Source organism: Haliotis cracherodii, unplaced genomic scaffold (genome assembly GCF_022045235.1).
Source record: "Haliotis cracherodii isolate W230 unplaced genomic scaffold, xgHalCrac1.p SCAF_1, whole genome shotgun sequence".
Taxonomy (NCBI): domain Eukaryota; kingdom Metazoa; phylum Mollusca; class Gastropoda; order Lepetellida; family Haliotidae; genus Haliotis; species Haliotis cracherodii.
This window is the reverse complement of record NW_027266264.1, coordinates 82,409,277-82,431,087: the sequence shown is the minus strand read 5'-3', so window position 1 is coordinate 82,431,087 and position 21,811 is coordinate 82,409,277. Positions and strand designations below refer to the sequence as shown.

Genomic DNA, 21,811 nt, shown 5'->3' with positions numbered 1-21,811 from the left:
AATGTAATGAATTCTACTGATTTTTCAGACTGATTAAATAATAATTTGTGTGATTTTATAACTATCATATTTGGATACAGTGGCAATTTTATGTACTTATATGCAAGCTATGTAATTGTGAAATTCTGTTTTGAATGTATTTGTTTCTTGTTATCTTCCATCCTACTTTTACTATCAGCCTATATAAAACTGAAAAAAGGAGTATAGTGTTTCTATACTCTTCTCTCATGGAAGCCACGATAGCCATCAGTTAATGAATTTCTGCGCAGAAATCATAATTACCCAATGTTATACGCCTTTCCTGTGTCATCTATATTGATATACGTTTAGTGTGAATGAAGAATAGAAACATGCTAGGGTAATGGTAATAGTCCAAATACTTTTTCGGGAGAATTCAAGGAACGAAAGTCTATTGCTGATTACCAAAAATATGATACATGTAACTAAGCAAAATATGGGACTGGGGGCGCTTTGTGTATGTCATGTCAGACAGATGAAATCGGTTCTTTGTATTTCCTTTAATACGTTCCATCAGCGTACATAATTATATACATCCTTTACAAAGTGGCTCTTAACGTAGTTACATATATTATGTGTGATCTATAGCATAAAAAGTGTGTACCATATTAGGAAAGGAACTGTAGGGAAGATCTGAGAGGCATTAAAATAAAATTTAATCATAGTTTATGCTTGCTATGGTAGGCAAAAGTCACTTATTGAGACATAATAATATTCTCATTCGAAACTATCATTTGTTAACGATCAATTCACTATATTTTGTTATACATTTTAATCCTGGTACCGATATTTGAAAATATATTGAACAAACCTGAAGTATTTCATTCTAAACAATATGCCAGGCATGAAACCACCGACATAACGTTAACAATGTGATACCGTATGTTTGTATTGAAATACAGTGCCATATTAATATTTGACTGACAAAAATAGTGAATTATTCAGCGTATGAACTGTATCACAATTTGACAGAACATCAACCTATAATTTGGTGTCGACATCTGTCACAAGTTTAGACCGATCACTAGAGCACGTCCTTGATAATCTAGTGTATTATATGAATGAGTCGATCATTCGAATGACACTATGCCGGTCCAGGGTACTTATCTCAATAGTATTGCGATATAATATACTGGATAGGATAGTCGAGGATGACTACAGCAGATTATCAATATGAAAATGTCATAACTGCCTCAGTGTTAGTACACGTGTAGGTAGTCACTTCTTTTTACATCACAACAAAGCATGCAGCATATATATATATATATATATATATATATATATACATATATATATATATATATGTGTGTGTGTGTGTGTGTGTGTGTGTGTGTGTGTGTGTGTGTGTGTGTGTGTGTGTGTGTGTGTGTGTGTACATATATAAAGATATATACATAGATCTAGTTAGATAGATAGACAGACAGATATAGATCGATATTGATAGATATAGTGAGTGAGTGGTGAGTGAATATTGTTTTACGCCGCTGTTAGCATATACCAGCTATATCACGGCGGGGGACACCAGAAATGCGCCTCACACATTGTACTCATAATGGGAATCGAACCAGGGTCCAGCGTGACGGGCGAACGCTTTAACCACTTGGCTACACCAAAGCCCCTCGATAGAAAACATTTATTTCAAAACAGCAGTGAATCCATCTTTCCAAAAGAAATATTTGGTTAGAAATGATTTTGAGTATGTCATCATGCTGCAGCAGCTTGAACATGGTCTTTGTCTTCAGATTGTCCGTACGTCATGTGCAGCACATGTTTAACTTGGCTTGGGATATGTGGATGGCTGTTGTAGTCTACAAACACCATGTATTTGAACGTATGTGGATGTGGATGTATGTGAGTGTGTGTCTGTGTGTGTGCACTGTAACAATGAGGTAAAATCAAAATGTGTTATACAATGAGATCTTGTCAATGTCAATTACACACTTAGGATCGTCATTGAATACAACATACAAAGTCTTGATACTGGGTCAGGTTTCGAGAACAAAGCAACAAGATGCCTTCAACGCGTCACGCAGACAGCTGGGCTTAGTGACATGTCGCGTTGGGCAGTTAAACAACTAAAAACAGTCCTCAGTACATTCTCCAAGTTCAGTACAATGTAAATTCGAACTTCAAGTCGTCGATAGGATGCCCAGAGTGAGATCACGTTACCACTTTACGATATGTTCTGATTGAGCTCTAATCTCGCGGGATCAACGAAAGTTCTCGCAGCCCAGTTGACTAACCCTTTATTTACCTAGTTTCTTAGGAAGGATTAACAAACGTAATCGGCCTAATTAGATTAAGCATTAGAATCTGCAAGGGCGCGTTCACCGACATTGACCTTTCATTTGAGTACTCACGTGAGGGCCTCGAAAGACATTTCCACTTCTAATCAATATTCATATACAATCCAATCGTTAAGACCGACCATTTGAGATTAGAGGTCGATATGGTGCTTTTTGCTTGAGACAGAATTCTTTTTCGAAAAGGAGAAGCTAAACATATTTGGGGGACCACAACGCAGCCACGTCCAGTCATGAATCATTTTTTAGTATGTTATGCGTCTGGTTCTTTAGTATCTCAAAAACGTGTCATGTATTTGAATACAGCCATGGCATTAGACGTCTTCATGTACTATTGTTCGTAGACCAGAGCCCTGTTCCACAAGACGAACTTACTGCTAAGATGAATGTAACTCCCATACTTTAACGTAGGCCTACCCTAGGCGAAGTGCAAAGATCGCATTGCGGACCGGGATCAGATCGTTAACACGGATACCACATTAGTAATTATGTTTGTTGCCACTTAAAGTTTCCGGTTTGATCATGCTTCTCCACAAGGTAAACGGTGCAAATACAGAAACGTTTCACAATCTATCCCCATTCTATTTCAACAAATTGTACCAGTCGACAAACTTTAGGAATTAACACTATGTGTACTTTCTTAGCACGTGCATAATCTAACTGTGAACCAATTGTTTCTTTCTGTAATATATGCTAATTGATTTGTGGACATGATGTTTTAGTGTTTGCATTGCATTGTGCATTGTATTCATTAAGCTGTAAAGTAGTTGGTATTATTTTCTTTTACGAAACGACATTATTCTTCTCTCAATCTGCAGACACACACTTTAACACTTTACTTGAAATTGTTTTTATAGCAAATTGTGTGGGTGGCGGGTGCTACCGGTAGAGCAGGATGGTTACCGTTTTCACGGACACCTTGTGTCATCACCGCTTTTCAGTGATCCATTGATATAATTTTTATTACTATATTGCCTTTACTGCGCAATGTCATCTGTTTCGCCAGATAATCGAGACTGATTTTTCTCTTGCGTTCTCGTTTTAATTTAACTTCGTCTTGAGACAACGATACCAATAATGCCTATAAAGTAATTATAATAATGCCATCTAAGTGAGCACTCAGGGCACTACATTATTATGACCCCGGTCAATAGATCAGTATGAACTTGATTTTCATTCTCCGCTCCCTGGGGAGTATACAACCCAAGCTGCCCGTGAGGTGCTGGAAGGTTGACAGTCACATTGCAATCTCATCCTACCGATACCCATTCACTGTTGGGTGAACAGAGGCATATTGCGAACAAAGTCACTTGCCTACGTGTGATTTAGTGTGGGGCAGGACCAAAGTCCTTGATACTCTTAGGAGTCAAGTTGCCATGCACGGCCACCCAACCACCTACTCTCCGCGACTTACATTCCTTAACTTCATCTGAATTGTGACCCGCGCGCTGTGTCACCACGTACTGGTGTGTTAATTAATCAAATGTACGCTGAACGTTATGTTATTTATTCTTTGGTTGTGTCACCTGGATATTTTGTCACAGCGATTATCTTCAGTACTGAGGCAAGATACTTACAAACAGTTTAAAAACTGATTTTGTTGAACAAAAATGTTCAGCCCAGAAGCTCCGTTAATTAATACATCCTAAAACGTCATCATTTGCAGTTTAGTACTGGTATGCAGTGTGTGTAATGGCTGTAGGCATGGTTTAATGAGTTGGTAAGTTATAAAGCAGCATTGATTGTGGCTTTATACAAGATTTTAATCATGTAAATTACGTACACTAGATACAAAAGATAACGTTTCACTGGATAAAATACATCAACTATCAAACTGATGATACCTCATGGAGGTCTTGAGTAGGTCAAGGTGTTGAAGGTTTACTTACGATGTTTTGTCTGACTGCCGGTTGCCTTGTGCGACAGCCTTCTGAAAATGCCCTTTCTCGACAGTTCTGGTCAGCTCATTTTCGAACCAATCCACTAACAGTGTCGTGTGGTCGTAATCGTCGTAGTCGTAGAAGAACACGTTCATCTTCACATGACCCTGCAACACAACATCGTTGGTTATAGGATATCGAGGATTTGACAATATTCTCAAGTAAATAGTTTACCATTCTGTTCATATAACATTCATCAGATATTTTCTACATCACGAAATAGTGTGAAAATGGCACTTGGTGCATCATAACGCAGTGTGAATCATTTATCAATAGAATGATGGTCAGTAGCCAGACCACCTGTCGATAGGACGTCTGACGAACCAACATCACGTTTGTACATTGAGATAGCGGACAAATCTGTTGACTCGCGGAATGAGCCGTGCTTAAGACCGGGGCAGTAGCTCCGTGTGCATTGAATAATGACTGCTTGTTTTATCAAATCACCACAGCTGTTAATCTCAGGTGAATATTGACACACTAATCACTGGCAAACAATAGGCATCATAATGTTTTTGCTATTCCGTAATCATGGAGGTGTCTCAAACAGCCGTTGGAGGCGTTTCACCATATGCGTGACATGCACACATGTTTTTGCCTCACGATAAAAGAGGACAAGACTTTAAAGGATCTGCCACAGGTTCATAGAGGCAAATATAATCTTTGATATGGAAGTTGAGGAAGCTTTGCGGGTAACACTCTATGTGAGTCTGAACTACTTGATGGAAGTTTTGTACAAATATGAACGTGCTTCAATTTTTAAATATGACAAGACGTCTCATGCCAATGTTCATGCATACCAACGTTAACATGGGTGGTCAATGTATTTCATGAAATCTTACCATGTTAGGCCATTCATCGAAGAGAATAGTGAGGACCATGTCGGTCCCTTCATCTTGGAACGAAATGTCATTGGCATCATATTTCAGAGGTCGGTGGAAGAGGAATACATGGTCATTCGCCCTGTAACAAATTCGGTCATTTTAGTATCGTAGAGACACGCCGAACATGTACCACATGAGTAGCAGAGAGATTTTATTAGTCATGATCCCTACTTTAGCTAACAAACATTGTAACGTTATGATATGCTACAAAACGATAATACTGATGATAAAGTATATATCGATGTCAAATCACCAATAGCAGTGTAGTCTGAACATGCATTCATAATCTTGATTATAAAGCGTGATATAATGATTATGCATGATGATTATGGCAAATAGTTTTCACAAATGTATCAATAAATTCATGAAACGACCATGTTCACCATCGAGTAAAGTAAACAATAGCAGCAAGAAACGACCGCAGATGAAACCGCCAAAACGTGGCTGTAGTTTAACCTGGGCATGTATATTTACAGATAGACCTAATATTATATGATTTATATTTATTTACTATTGCCTGTGGTAATAACCAAATGCAAACGTTGGCAACATGTGCTCTCATCCTAGTAGACCACATATCTACACGAACATGGCATTAAATAAAGAATGGAAGCTCTGGAGTCGTTTGTTCATGTCAAAGAAGAACAAGGTCCTTGTTAGATCAAGCCTTACCTTCCAAGCCCTGAGATGATGAGCCTCATGACGTAATCACACTGATCGGGGCAGGTGTTACCGCTTTTGGCGGTCTGATCGCAGCAACTTCCATCGTAGGTACGGCCTTTATGGTTCTCGAAACTCAAAAGTCGGATTGTAAGGACTCCTCTGGCGTCCGTATGATGTATCTGCAGAGTAAAGGAATATATCAATACATCATTTATATCTTGTGTTTGATACCGTTTAGCATGTGTTTGTGACGGTGGGGCAGGAAACGCCCACCTTTTCGCGAACACCTGGTATGATCAATAATTGACAGTGATTCATGAACACATGCTCATGATACAGTCGAAATCGTACAGAGGATCCGTGGTTTAAGGGTAGAGCGTCCGCCCGGAGAGCGGGAGGTCCGGGGTTCGATCACCGCCCGCGTCATACCAAAAGACGTTAAAAGATGGTACTTGTTGTTACCCTGTCTGGCGCTCGGCATTAAGGGGCTAAAACAAGGACTGGTCGCCTCGGAGTCAGTATACTGTGTCTGAGTGGGGTATTCATGTTAAACTGCGGCATGGTATCTCAGTGAGCTAGCACTATAAATCGGCATCTGTCCGGACTAGTACAAGCAGCCACACACACACACACACACACACACACACACACACACACACACGCACGCACGCACGCACGCACGCACGCACGCGCACACACACACACACACACACACACACGTGCAATAATCTTGGACGCGACGTTAGACCCAATTTCACCTCACCTCGTACAGTGGACTTCAGTACAGATTTCTTGTGATCGTGGAAATGTTTTTGTGGCTGTTATTGTACATATTTACATTGACAACGAGATGGCTAATCATCTTATACCAACGGTTTGATCATTTCCAAGATTTTTCTAATGATTGCGGAAAGGGTTTTTTCGCTGTTAGATATTGTGATATAGTCGGAATCGTACAGCTGACGATTATGGAAATGGTTTTGTCCTTTTATTTAAAGAACGGACTGTGGGGAGAATAATTGTTAAGGCAACCACTACGAAGATACGGTCTGATTTCTATCTTCGATGTAATGTGTGAAGCCTATGTATAGTGCAAATAGCAGTGGTAGCGTTGGGATATTGTTAAAAGTGCATCATAACCACTCACTCACTCGCTGGCTCACTCATTTTCAGAGAGGACTGGAAACTGCAACATCGTCCTCATCTTTTTGTCATGTTTCACATTAATCCACTGTTTTTCATTTGTCTACAGACATGTTTAGAACAAGGGGAATGCTATCACTTAATTTGCTTCATGTGACAAAGATATTTTCATCAAAGCATATTATTGGCAATACTGTATACTCAACAGTAACTACTGTGCTAAATTGCATTATCAATAGAACCTCTGTCTTTACATGCAGCGTCACATTAGATGTCAGAGCAGAATGCGACCCGTGAAGATCCGGGGTAGAAGAGGTAATCAGCAACCCATGCTTGTCGAAAGAGGCGACTAACGGAATCGGGTGGTCAGGCTCGCTGACTTGGCTGATGCATGTCATCGTATCCCAATTGCGTGCATTGATGCTCATGATATCAATCACTGGATTGTCTGGTCAAGACTCGATTATTTACAGACCGCAGTCATAGAGCTGGAATATGGCTGGGTGCGGCGTTAAACAACAAACAGAGCAGAGTGCGAGCACAGGCAAGGTACTTACTAGCCATACAACCATGTGCATGTATATATGGTTTATAATTGTCTTAAAGCCAGTTCATTTGCATGGTATCTGGTTGAGAATCTTTGTACATAATCCTAACTTTCTTTTCGGCCAAACGTTCATATTTTTAATAACTCTATGACGACATTATTCAGCTTGTGATATTGGCATTGTGTGAATGTGAAGTTCAACACGTTTTGGTTTTTTTAGAAATGACATCTAAACAGCTTTACACGGATATAGTGATATCGTGGCTTGCCAGCTGTTTGTTGCTTGCCATTTAAGGCTGTCCCCGACGAACCAATGAACGAAACACTTGCTTATAGGTATGTCACTATACACTAGACATTGATGTTGATCAACATTAATTATATACGAAATTCGTGGCAAATACATGTTGCGGTCATGTCTGATAGAAACCTGCGTCCACTTGTACTGCATTCCTTCATCTTCTATGTTAAGATACCCCGAGTGAAGTGTATTGAAACGATTTGCATTTCACTTGTCCATGGTAAACTTTTGGCTTTTTTGTAGAGTGCTTGCAATCGCGTTGACTGGTTCTGTGTGTCATACACCTGTCATGCATGCGCAAATCCCTTGGTCGAAGCACCTTTGCCGGAGAAAAAAAAACCTTACGACACAGGTTAATGGCAAATTGCAAATAAATTAAGACTCAGCCACACAAGATGTTTACTCGCACCAGTAAAAAATCAATTAAGAGGGTAAATGAGCGGTGATTTGTGGACAGATGTGAAGTCACATGTTGTCAGAATATAAATCAATGAACTTAATCAACAAATACTTCCATTCGGCTAACATTCTTTGGAAAAGAGTTGTCGGTTTTCTTTTCTTTTTATGCCACTAATGTACACTTGTTGCATGACTAAAATATAGATTAAACAATCGACGATGTGCCTTTTCCCTTTTTTATGATTGTTCGCGTGTGAGACATTGTTGCCTGATGAGCAAATTGTAATGGGTATAGGCGAATTGTCAGGTGCTTTGTCTCAAATAACGATTGTCACATCTTAGAATTTAAATATTCTCGTGACTAAGTTTATAATCCCGATAATACGTTCCGCAGAATTCAAGAGAAAGGTTAGTGATTCATTTAAAAAGCAAATCGGCCTTTACTTTAAGAAAAAAAAAACCTCTATGGTTTTATGTGTCGTTTTCTTTGAAGATGACTCAGTTCTTCACGATTGCCTATAAATTGTTAAATACCTGTAGCTCAGGTGATGCGTTCTTTATTTGTTAAATAACTGTAGCACAGGTGCTTTCGTAAATTGTAAAATACCTGTAGCACAGGTGATGGTTTCGTAAATTGTAAAATACCTGTAGCACAGGTGATGCTTTCTTCATTTTGACAAATATTTCGTCATCATGTTCATTATTTCTTTTCATTAATCAGTGTATGGATAATAATGCTGCATAGACTAAATTGTATAACGAAATCATAATAAATTGCTCTTCGTAAAGTGTTGTTTAACTTTTACACTTTCACATCGTCTAAACTATACAACCTTAAACCAAAGTAAAGACATGCTTTGTGAGCACAACATCTGAATTCAAGCGAGATCACTTATATCGCGGTTAATAAATTGTAAAATAATGTGAATATTTAATAGAATGACTGCCAATGTTTCATGCCAATTGAATATAATCGTTTTCGCCAGAAATTTCTGAATCAAATCCAAAAATGAGATTTTCAGAAACAATTAGACGGCAGTCGACTGCGAGGATTTGACGCCAATCTGTTCTGTTTGATGACGAGAGATCAGGTGGAATGAGACATTGATTGCGTCAATGCGGCGTTGTCTTAAACTCTCTGTATCTAGGTTTTAGTGTTGATCCACTGGGATCCGTGTCATCACGTTGGAGTAGTGTAAATGAACGTGAAGATGAAGACGCACGCATTATTGATATTTATCATCGTTCTGTTATTTGTACTTATTGTTATGATGTTTTATACGATAGCATGCTAGGTTACGTTACATCAGTTTTTCCATCGGCTTGTGTTCTTTACGAATAACTGTATGATTGGCATCCTGGAGGTTGTCGAGGTAGTAAGAAAGCGTACAACCTTATGAATAACAACTTCTGGTTTATTGTAAAGTAGCGACGTTTCGATATAGTTCGGATACCGTTATCACGCTGGAAGTACGTAAGAAAGCGTATAACTTTATGGATAACAACTTCTGGGTTATTGCAAATAGCGACGTTTCTATGTAACTCCAGCTTAATAGCGGTGTAAGAATCTACATCAAAACGTCACTATTTACAATAAACCAGAAGTTGTTGTTCATAAAGTTGTACGTTTTCTTACTTGTTTACGAATACCTTTAATGATCCTGTCATTGCATTTTACGGATTGGGTTATATTCTTGTCAACATAGACAAACGTTGTTATGGTTGGTACGTTATTACTGTGTACCATTTATAAAGACAGGAGTGATGAAGTTCAATTCATAGATAAGTATGAAGGATGTTTGTATACTAAAATGTTATGCTAAGATTCTTAAAATTTGTTACACAGTCAAAGACAAACTAGCGAAATAAGAAGTAAATAAGAAATAGTTGTAAGTACTAGGTCAACTTAAAGGGGAAATCTGAACATAAAGAAGCTGTAATCCTATCCCCATGTCTTACTTTGAAGGTAAAGAAGCAATGTAATCGATAAGCCTTGAAGAAAAGCATTCCGACAAATGACAGTATGCATCATAGCTCGATAGCCGGTCGCCGTGGGGCTTTCTTCCATTTCGATGAGTTGAGGGAAGATAAACTTTGCCCAGCACGTTTCGTGTTGCTATAACACTTGCGAAGTCATATTCAAACACATGTGATGTCATCAATTTTATATAAACAACGCAGGAGGATAAAACAAATTTGTCTTGGCGTTAAAAATCATCGATTTCTGCACTTTGTTATGGGGTAGCAAGGAGATTATTGACTTTGAAAGGTGACTGGAATATTTTGCGGGGACCTATGTTTAAAGACAGTGATCCACAGGACCACATGTGGCCTATGGAGACATTTTTGGTTTTAGAAAATGTATACTATTTTGGAAGCAAATATGAAATAGCCGACAAAGAGGGGGGACGGTTTTTGGAGACCAAGAAGTGATCTTCATTCTAAACACAGATGTAACATAAACAAATATTTATTGGACTTTCTTAAATTGAATGACAGTAAATAGCATCCAAATGGGATGGACAGTATTTTGCAATTTTATATTTACTTAGAGTAAGAATATCAGTCATAAATACACTATTATGCCCCGCACAATATGTCGGTGTTTGACATGAAATTCCTTCAGCGTGCAGTGATGTTGACGCGAACAGCAGTTGTCTGCCGCGAGCATTAAGTGTAATCCACGATGCACACATTAAGTTTATATGGCCATCGTTTTCTCGAAAGTTTTTAAAATATTAAATCTACCTTTCTTTAACTTAAGGTGTGAGCTTACTGTCCTAACTTCGAGGCCAAGATAGAAATGAATCACCTGCATAAACTGTCAGTGAGTCAGTATTTGTTGAATTCAGATTTTAACACGGTTTTATAAAAGATATTTCACATTCAGGGTGACAACTCTCTACAATATGTAAATCAAAAAGCAACAGTTGTAAGCAACGATGCAGTACCGTGTCTTAATGACTTAACTAGGCACATATGTCCATCAAATAACTTCGAATGATAACATGGTTAGTTATATCCGAGTATTCTGCATTTTAGTGCTGTATGTTTTACTGTAATCTAATGTACTATTACATATGGTCGGGATCAAACAAATCTACACTCGATTCATCTCATTTAAGGACATGTTACATTTTCTATAACATATGTTATATCAGCAAATCCTGACGGATATATGTACCGCCATTATTGATCGAAATATAACATCATACGTTAATGTTTTACACATACATGTAAACGCTACTTGATATCTTCAAAGTAAGTATTTACCCGCGATGGGTATTCATTTTAAGGAATAGAGAACAATACGTCTCTATTGTATGGTTTCACAGTTTCAGAATTCCGAATTAAATTGTTTAGTGATTCACATGTACTTCGTATCTGGGACATTTTGTAAAGTTCCAATCTATCTTCAAATTCTCTGTTATTCTACAAAGCACTGCTAACGCAGGATGACTACAATTGTTCGCAATGAATCAATGTTTTGTGGTGGGTCATACGCTTGAGAGTAAATCCAACAACAGCGTTTTGTCATGGGTCATACTTTGGTGAGTAAGTTTGACCACATACTTTCATTGTTGGTCAAATGTTGGTGAACGTCTGACAACGATAGGGTGACTACTGGACAGACATTCTGGCCACTGTCTAAAAATACCACAGTTGCGCAGGACATAGAGGCACATATGATTCCAAGACCATTAGCGTCTGTTTCAACCTTCAAGAACATCAAAGACCGCCAACATGTCCCGGCGGGTCATTCTTATGAAATTAGGGATTACTTTTGTTTGAACTGGATAAGTCTACCGACTAAAGCATTTATTACTAAGTCTTTCAAACAAACAAGTCAAACTTTCAGGTTGATAATGGCCCCTACCGCATTCTTATAAGCTGTATAATTCATATTTAATGTTTCATCAAAACGTGAGAGATTTGGACATCGATCTATAAAAAGCGTTGCACTAGCTGCGATTTTCTGTGTCAACAATCTCGCGTTTGATATACAGCTTCCTTCCAGATGGTTTCAAAAATTGCCACGTGATAATGGTTGTTGTTGATTCAGATGGCATTTCATGAGCATGGATAGAAAGGACGTGCAGCAGTGTCAGGTGTTCTCAAGCGGCTTATGTAAATACGCTCTGCCACCGCAGGAAGCTTAGTCGTGCTAAGCACATAGTATCGAGTAAATGACAATTGGAATGCTTTGGGTACCTGTGCTGTCTGCTATAAACAACCGACGATTAAATTTCCTGTTCTTTCAATATGAAACCCTAATTGCAATAACAGAAACATCTGAAACTGTGTCCCAGTGGAAATATCACCAGCTAATAACCAATGAAAATATGCAAGTATTTTAAATATGCCATAAACTTTAATTAGTAGTATTTGTATGTGTACCTCTTCACATTTCACAAATCCAAACCTTTCTTTGACGATTAAGAGAAAGCATAGACATTATGTAGATTTGTTTTAATAGTTTAAGTAAAAGCAAAACAGATCATTGTCAATGCAAGAGATAAAGCATACTAGATTTTGTGGCGAAACAGATTTAAAGGGCAAATAAAAGGCAAAGTGATGACACCAGGTGTTCGCGAAAAGGGTGATCATGTCCTCCCTACCGGTTTCACCCTTCAGTCATACAATTTGAAGACCTGCCCAGTTTAGATGATCATGTTTGGTTGCTTTAGGAAACAAGAATGTCTATTCAAATTGTCACTAAAAACAATAATAAATAATGGGTGTCTTTAAAATACATGAGTCTGATTGTATTAAAGAGGGCGTTATTGTAAAGAAGGCAGCATGTTCCAGTTTCTACAATAGGCTGGGTACACGCCCACAAATAACAGAGTTCATATCAGAACGCCTAGCATTCCTGTATCCAATGTTAATTGTTGTCGTCGGATCAAAATATGATCAGAGCTAGTTTAAATTATCATGACAAACATAGATCCGATCATCTGTATCGGTTGTGTTGACTGCACTGGGCGCTTGGATGATACCTCCCCAGAGTTGGCCACGTGGAATGTGCCTTGTGTATTTAATTGAGTGAAGTTGTTGGTGTAATGAGAGATAATCAGAATTATTCCGCCCGGGAACTAATTCATTATGTGTCTCTTTTTTTGTCTTTCTTGACACTAAATTGTTTGATATTCATTACTAAGAAGTTGACGGATGACAAAGTAGACACGTTTGGATAACGACGTCTTTATCTACTTAAAGGCGACGTTTCGGTATAGGTCCTCATACCGTTGTCAGCCTTGCTTTATAGTGAATAAAGAAGTTAATATCCATAACTCGTGTCCACTTTGTTCTTGATACTGGTTGAAAATTAAATCTCTTTTTAAAATTTCGCAAATCAGCAAAAGAAACATTGAGATATTTAAAGCCGAACCAAACTCTACATGTAACTAACTTAATATTAAGGTATAATGTCTTGTTGCGAGGTTTATGCATTCATTGTTAGTTAGTATCTAAGCATTTGTTATGTATTTTAGATGCCTTACGCACGAAATCATTCAAAGACCTTATCAAACTGTTGTATTAAGCAAACGGAGTGTACAAACCATCATTGTACTGAAAAGGCCAACTTTAGAAAATAAAAAATATAAGTTAGCTTTATGATCAGCTAAGATAGACAAAAATTATTTCTAGTTTGGCTAAATAAACTTTTTAGCATAAAAGCCTACAGATCCCGACTACACAAATCTGAAGCATCACGCTTAGTTACAATTATGGAACACTAACTTTGTTTTATATAAAACCTAAAAACTACCAGTGTGTACCTCCTACTCAACTAACCACAAGACGTGATAGGGTTCTAGTCGTTTAAAGTTATTTTACTATTTCTTTTCGCCAACAAACGACTACTCGGTCCGAATAATCAAGAAACGCGACTCAAATCCTTGTGCCAATACTGTATCTACACAATGGCCGCCACTTAACGAGGCTCAATCACGCTTGCTACACATCACTGAGGGGCTACAATTGACAAGCTTTAGGCCTCCTCGTCTGAAATCCGCTCAAGTTTCTGGGGTCAGTTTGGTATCTGGGGTTACCTGTTCATATGAAACGCCAATCGATTGTTCACCTGTAGCGGATGCCGCACTATACTGTCCCCTGTCTGCAAACAATCAAAGGCATACCTGGTCTCCCCATGTCATTCCCGTGCTTGGACACTCGGACAAGATATGCGACCCTGTGTGACACACAGTCGACAGTCATATCAGCAAATACTGAATCTTATTGAATTTTATTGAATCTTAGCTTGCTTACTCCATCCATGTGGATATAACGGTTAGAATTTGACAGAATATTATCAGCAGATGGTTTAAATCGCAGTATGTATATTAAGGACATAAAATTATTTTAAATTACGAAGTTGATGTTTAGTTGGTAAAAAAGAAAGTTATCCTGAATCAATAAACACGTTTTATGTTTATAGGTACGAGACAGGATGTTCACGTTGTATGTTGCAGTCATCCTATAAGTATCATGTTGTCAGTACCAAATGTTGTTTATCAATACAATTATTTAGTTCTTGAAAGGAGTAAACATCATGGTTGACATAACCTGATATTCAAACCATGTTGAGAAGAAACACTTGGTCCAAAAAAAGACTACTTCTAATATTCCTCACCTTGAAATTTCTATCAGTTATGACAGATGTTTAAACAATATGCGGTTGCGTGTATTCAATTTCCCTATGGTAATACAAACGGCTGTGCCATGTGAATTTTTTGTGTCGTTAATATTTCGCCCCCTTGCGTGATATCTCATTTGTAAATAAACTGAGGCTTTTTATATTCTATCACAAACTTCAATGGGCTCTTGATAAATTGTTCGCACCTTTTCTGAAATTGTGTCTGTTTAATACAAACAGTGGCTGAGATGACGATTCAGTCAGAATCCCAAAAGAGACTTAACACGAGGAGTTCACACAAACCCACAATATCTACCCAGTTCATAACGAAGATATCACAAAGGATCGTTGATCCAGAATTTTTAAATCATAAATCCGTAGATGACTTAATTAAAATTGAAATATTACTACTTATCAATCACCTCAAATAACTGATTTCCCTAGCAATCCTAAATGTTTTATCTTTCAAGATATAATAAGTAACTTATAACTAATTAATTACTACAATATGTGTTTATGTCAATTATAATAGCATATACTGTTATCAATCAATTCATAGGATTAGCAAATGAGAGGTATTGCCCTTTTCATTGGTTGTGTCATTAAAACAAAACTTTATTAACATTTTTGTTTTTCGTTCATTGAAATCCAATTCAATAAGTGCATCTGATGTTTCACCATAGAGATTTATAATCAAAGAGGGAAATAAGTTCCCGAGTACGATCCTGAAATTCGCCACAGAACAATAAAAGCCATTGTCTAGCTGTGAGGATGTTAATTTACTGCACTTTCTATTGCATTTCTAACTTTAAAGTGAAACTTCGTGGAATTCCCCTAGGCAGGAAGCCCTCCCTTCGTGAGTGTTCCTAACGAGCGTCACAACCAACAGTTGCCCCCATCTCTGATTGGATAAGTTGAACAGGATTACACGTTCAGCATTCCTGACTAAACACCTAAGGTGTAATGTCAACAGGAAAATTCTTAAATGTTTTGCTGCCTCAACTTTAATGCACTTGTTGTCCTCCACAACCATTATTTATCATATAAACTCTAACATTCGTTCTAATTCTATTTGATTTCTTTGTAACATGATTTGTATTTCATTTGCAGCAGCATCAATTTTCAAGTGATGCAATCAATTGATGAGGGTATGGACAGTTCACAACTCACAATCTAAGCTTGTATTGCGCTGATTTACTGTATGGCGTACAAGCTATATATTCCTAGTATCGTAAATCGTATAAGAAGATTATTACTAAAACTTTTTGTGCTAGGTTTCATTCATTTTTTATACATTGCTCTATTTTCGTTACATAAACATGGTGATCAAATGCAAGATTACAAGATTAAAAGATGAACTGCCAAGTCACTTTTAGTTTTACCTTCCTATGACACGTATATTTATCGTTTTGAATGTAATGTTGAGAGAGAAAATGTTATAGGTCTGAGACCAGAAATGTGTTCAAACAAAATTATACAAAACGAAATCTTGTTAATTCATACCGAGATTATAAGAAAACATCAAACATGTTGCATGCATCTAATCGTATGAATAACCTGTCATCTTGATGTATCTTGATCATCCGTCTTGTGTCTCGCAAACACCTGGTGTCATCACTGATTTTCAGTTATCCATTTATATAATTTTCGGCGCTATTTTGCGCCCGATGGAATCTGTTTCGGTGGACAATTGAAACTGGTTACTGGCTGGCGTTGACGTATATATAAAATTGCGTATCTTCTTGTATGGCGTTATGCACTTAATCCACCGTCGGTGGTTTTGCCTTACAGACGCAAACATCTTTATCCGGCTATTAATTTATCCGCCATTGCATATGCAAAAAGAAGCAGTTAACACGTTAAGTGTAGTTTTAACACAGGAAGTCCCTCCCGAAGGGCAAACCTAATTAGTGTGGTTATCCGCCTGAAAACTGTATGGCGACATAGTTGTTGACATCAACGACATTCTGATGTAATGTTCAACACAGCCCGTTCTTCTCAGTTCACGTTTATCGATTACACAGTTCTCTATGACTTTGATTTCATGTTAATTGATCAAATTTTTGCTTATCTCAACTGCTGGTAATGCATACTTGATAATGTATTGGCTTTATTTCACATTTGTGATTGCAATGATAAAATTCATGTAAACGACCTTTGCCTTTTGATACGATAATGCAGCGTTAATCGCTAATGATAGAGGGCGATGGGTTAGCCCAGTGGTTAAAGCGTTCGCTAATCACGCCGAAGACCCGGGTTCGATTCACAACATGGGAACACTATGTAAAGCCTATTTCTGACATTCTCCTCCGTTATATTGATGGATTTTTTTTAAAAGCAGCGTAAAATCATACTCACACATTAATAATAGTTGTTTTAATCCCTAGTTTTAATAATGATGCACATAACTAGACGTACAGTATATCTATTTATAGATGATTACACATGGCTCTTGAGAAACTCCAACAATAATCCCCCTGATTTTGTTTTTTTGGCTTGAGCGTTGACACACGTAATCATATGTTAGGTCACATGCTCGTTATAAAGCCAACGCTAATGCTATGTAAACAGCTCATTATCGGAACAAAGAATATACGATGTTCTTCATCAGTTGCACTTGACAATGAAAGAAACGGGTAAATAACTTATAAAATACATGTCACGCTTTGAAATTAAACACGTGCTTTGTGTTGGGAAGGAGCGGAAATGCAGCCTGCTTTACATAACACCAATGCCAACTGCTGAAACGTTCAGAAATGAGACATGGATTGTGTTTGCAGATGCCTGAAAACACGATTTATAATGGAAGTCAGACAACAGCAAAGCAAGTATACACACTCTACTAAGTGTACCTGAGCATATATATCATATTTGGTATACTTAATGATATGAAACGTTTTTCTGTTCAACACTATTTTTTATTGTTTCGAACGGCTTTCCAGTCACACTATCCACTCTATATTTTATTTACGTTAGGAAATCTGACATCAGTGTACCCTACCAACGTACGCTTAGCAGATTAATGACAACAGTTGCACCGAACATCGATGATGCCACTTCCGAAGGTCATAATGTGCGCGGGTCCAGAAAGAGTTTAACGGCGTCGCAAGGAGTGTTTGGTAAGTGTTAAAGTTGCAAGCTATGTTAGGTCAGATCTGATACAACCAGACGACCTGGCAGTTAGTCGCTGTGCTGTGCTGTGCATGTGTGCGTTGGCAGAGAAGCAAAAGTTGGACACGTCCGTATTGGATCAACGCTAAGGTCGAACAATAACTGAAAAAATGCCTTTTAACACTGTGAGGTGAATACATTGTTCTGCTATCAAAGTAATGCCTATCAAGCATTCATTGTTCTGCTGTCATCAAACGTACACTTCAATTTTTATACAGTGTTTAAGTTGAAGAAAGACTAATATTATTACAGTTGATTTGAATGAATCACGTCTTTTGTATGTGCAGGTTCTCAGAGATCAAACGCCACATAACCTTATTCGTTTGGTTTTATTATTTTGTTAAGGAATGTTGGACATATCCTCTCATAATGTCGCAAATGTGAAGAAAGAGAAAAATGTCTTAGTTTGTGAAGTTTTGACACAGAGCAAACTGGTTTTACCAAAAACACTTCAAATAATTTTACTTCGGTGCTTTGTTTATTGCAGGACGTATGGTGTTAAGTTTACACATTTCATGTATTAAAAGCATCTACAAGCAAACAAGCAATTGGTTAAGACTCTAATGATCGGACTAAGGTGATTGTCTTTAGTATCCGGTGATAGTGTAAAAATACTAAGCTTGTAGAGTTTTGAACAGTTTTAACATGAAACCATTTGTTTGAAAAGAAATACCATACATTTAATACTGAAATATATTCGAATATTGCGAGTAATCCATCCCTTCAAATCAGCGATACAGTGCGTTAACCAGGCTGCAAGTTTAAGTGGGTGCAGGTTGTACTTACTGCAGTGTGAAAGCATGTGAACATATAACCTCTCCGAAGGGCCAGCGATAAAAATCCAGTGCATAATTAAATCCGTGAACCTGCGAGTGATATTCCCAAATTAAGGTAAGTCCAATGGAATACTTACCACAAATCCAAGAATTATCACAGAAAGGAGGAAAGTCCGTAACAACATCTTCCTCACCCTCTGTAACTCTTCTCTACAGAAGGTACAGAAAGTGAATGTCTCCTACGAAGAAGTTTCTCTGAACTTAAGTCCAAGTGATGTGGATGTGAGAGTCACCAAGATCCACCACCTGCCTACACCTCCTTCTTCTCCTAAGTCCAAGTTGCCAATGACACCAGCCCCTTATCTCCAAGTTGTTATGTAATGTTTGGCGGAGCGAGCCTCTTCTCTTTGCAATGATGTTTCTAATTCTGATAGAGACGAAGTCTAATAGACAGTTTTAACACAGTGGAGACATTCGATTCTAATGCTCCCTCAGCGGAGCTTTCCCACACACGCGGTCGAGTCTGCAACCAACGTGAAATATGCTAATATTGTATCAGTCTAATCAATGATGCTTCTACCGGTGCCCATGTGCTCGTTCTGTTTACATCCTCTGATACACTGACATCTGCGCATGCGTGAGTGTGGACCTGTAAGTGGCGTTTAGATCTGTGACGTCACATGATTCGATAGCAGCGTACCTGTTGATCTGAAGAGATCATAATGTAGTCGTACTGAGGCAGGGACAGGCCGGAGGAAACACATTCAAAGAAACTAGCCTGAATATATTTACATTTCTTGTAATTATTTATCTTTCTTGTAATTATTTATCGTCTTCAAACGTGATGCAAAGTCAATCTACCTCGTGTAAGGTGTTAGTTTGGGCTCGGTATACCACAAATATGAATAATGAATTATTTGTTTTAGCACAATGTTCATGTTGATGATATATTTGCTTCATTGCTGTTTCTTTTCAAAGAAATAGATTTCTTTGCACGTTATCGCTCACCTCTCAATTATTTCCTTTTTTATTTTATGTGATTTTAGATTACCCCCCTCTAATTTACGTATGCATGAATAAGTACTCTCAATTTTGTATTTTGAAAATTGCTAACTGATGGTGTTTTCATATTTCCACAGAAAGTGGAGAGTCAGTAAATGTATCATGAAAACGCACGAATATCTAAACATTAAAAACATTAACGACGAAAGTCTTTCCTTGTTCATTTTCTTGTCATTGAGTATATATTTCCAAAGCATAGTTTCTTTGTTTTAAATTATGCTGTCTTGTATATAGCTGAATAATAAAATAGGTTATGGTAATTATTTTATGAAATATTCGATTGCTGTATATACCATTACTACAAATATATTTTAACGCAATATGTTATGTGGTATATGTTGCATTTGTTTTTTATTAGAAAATAGAATAACTTTAACAATCAACATATAATGCTGTTAGGGGTAGGGGGAAACGTTTGGCGAACACATGGTGACATCATAGACAATAAATTATTCTTATACCACAGAGATATAAGTATGAATATCTCGATAAATTTAACATTTTGTAATGCAAATGAATTAAGAATATATTTTTACATGATTTAATGTTCATAATTACTTTTAGCCGTTTTATACATTCTGGAGACATGAAAAAGTATTTAGACTGTATTAACGGAATCTTGTGGTCTGGAAAAGATCGGTTACTGGACAAAGCGAAATGGAAAAAAAATGAAGAAAAAACAAAAACAAACATTTGGGACGTCCATCAACATACATCAAAATGTATTCACTAGAACAACATCCAAATAACGTATTATTTTTTAGGTGCAGACCAACGTGCTGGACGTTTCATCTAATTACAGCGGAAATTACACTTCATTGAGGTTTAATCCCTTTACTCATATTTACTGCCCCCTCTATGTTTACTGATAACGAGGTCCTGACAACACGTGACCCAAGCTCGGACAATATGAGCCGTGATGACACCCTATGCAAGTGAAAATATCGATTAGTTATTGCATATCTACATTCACAGCGTGGTACTTCCCTTCACGAGGCCACCTACATCCTTCACGTGTTGGCTGGAATGCATATAGACTGATATTCACAATCTGAATTCTTGCCCTTGGCATTATCATAGGTTGGCATGCCATTACTTGAAATAGGGACACGTTATTTTCAGAGGCTGTTTCTTGTGCTATATACAACTCTCAGCTATGTCTAGTTATTCGGAATGGAATCATAATAGTTTCTTAAACCAGGCTCCGTGTCGTTTTTTAATCGATTAGAACCATTAGAATGAAAACTGGTAAATAGTTGGTATTTGTTTATCATGATGGCGTTTTGGTGTATCGACACATTCGTGAAATGGTGACATTGTATTTGAGGACGGAAAGGTTAATAAAGGATATTAAATATGTAAGGCTCAGCGGTGTCTTTCGGTGATTTCAAAGCAGGTAAAACCCTTTGTTGTACAGGCCGGCGAATTGTGGGACCATTTATTTTGTTAACCTGAATCCATACAGGGTGAAATGTGGATAATGACAAGAAACTTATAAACATTAGTTATTTGATTAATATGCTGAGTTACTTTTCTAAATTGTAAAGGGAGGATTTTCATCATGGTAAGTTCTAAATGCACATTTGTTATTTAATAGTTTCGTGATATCCCTAATTTCCTATTCAAACAGCTGTCTTCAATATTAACTAATACACATTCTTTACATAGGGCAGGTAATAGGCGTCCATCCACTGGTGTCTGCTTTGTAATTAAAATGTTTGAAGAGTGTAGACTGTGTAATATTGTTGTTGCTGATTTTGATTATGGAGACAGATATAACTGTATGAATATCTTTATGATAATTCTAATAATGTGAATACCACTATCAAGACTCCACACATAAAAAGACGTGATCTAGGTGTTAAAGCTTTTAATTTTAATATATTGCTATCCGTTTTGGACTGAAGTCAAAGAACACTGAGACAGAGGTGGCAGATGATGTTTATCGTATATACAGCTCAGTC

At 37.5% G+C, this 21,811-nt stretch overlaps 1 protein-coding gene across 1 annotated transcript in view; it reads right to left on the bottom strand.

The window, feature by feature from the left end:
- The window catches only part of LOC139458043 (mucin-2-like), a 61,935-nt gene that overhangs the window by 13,524 nt on the left and 26,600 nt on the right, over positions 1-21,811 (bottom strand). The window contains exons 2-4 of the mRNA XM_071239360.1: positions 5,818-5,987; positions 5,104-5,224; positions 4,211-4,368 (exon numbers count right to left, since the gene is read on the bottom strand). Of these exons, the coding sequence (XP_071095461.1) occupies positions 4,211-4,368; positions 5,104-5,224; positions 5,818-5,987 (449 nt within the window). The remainder of the gene's footprint in view (positions 1-4,210; positions 4,369-5,103; positions 5,225-5,817; positions 5,988-21,811) is intronic.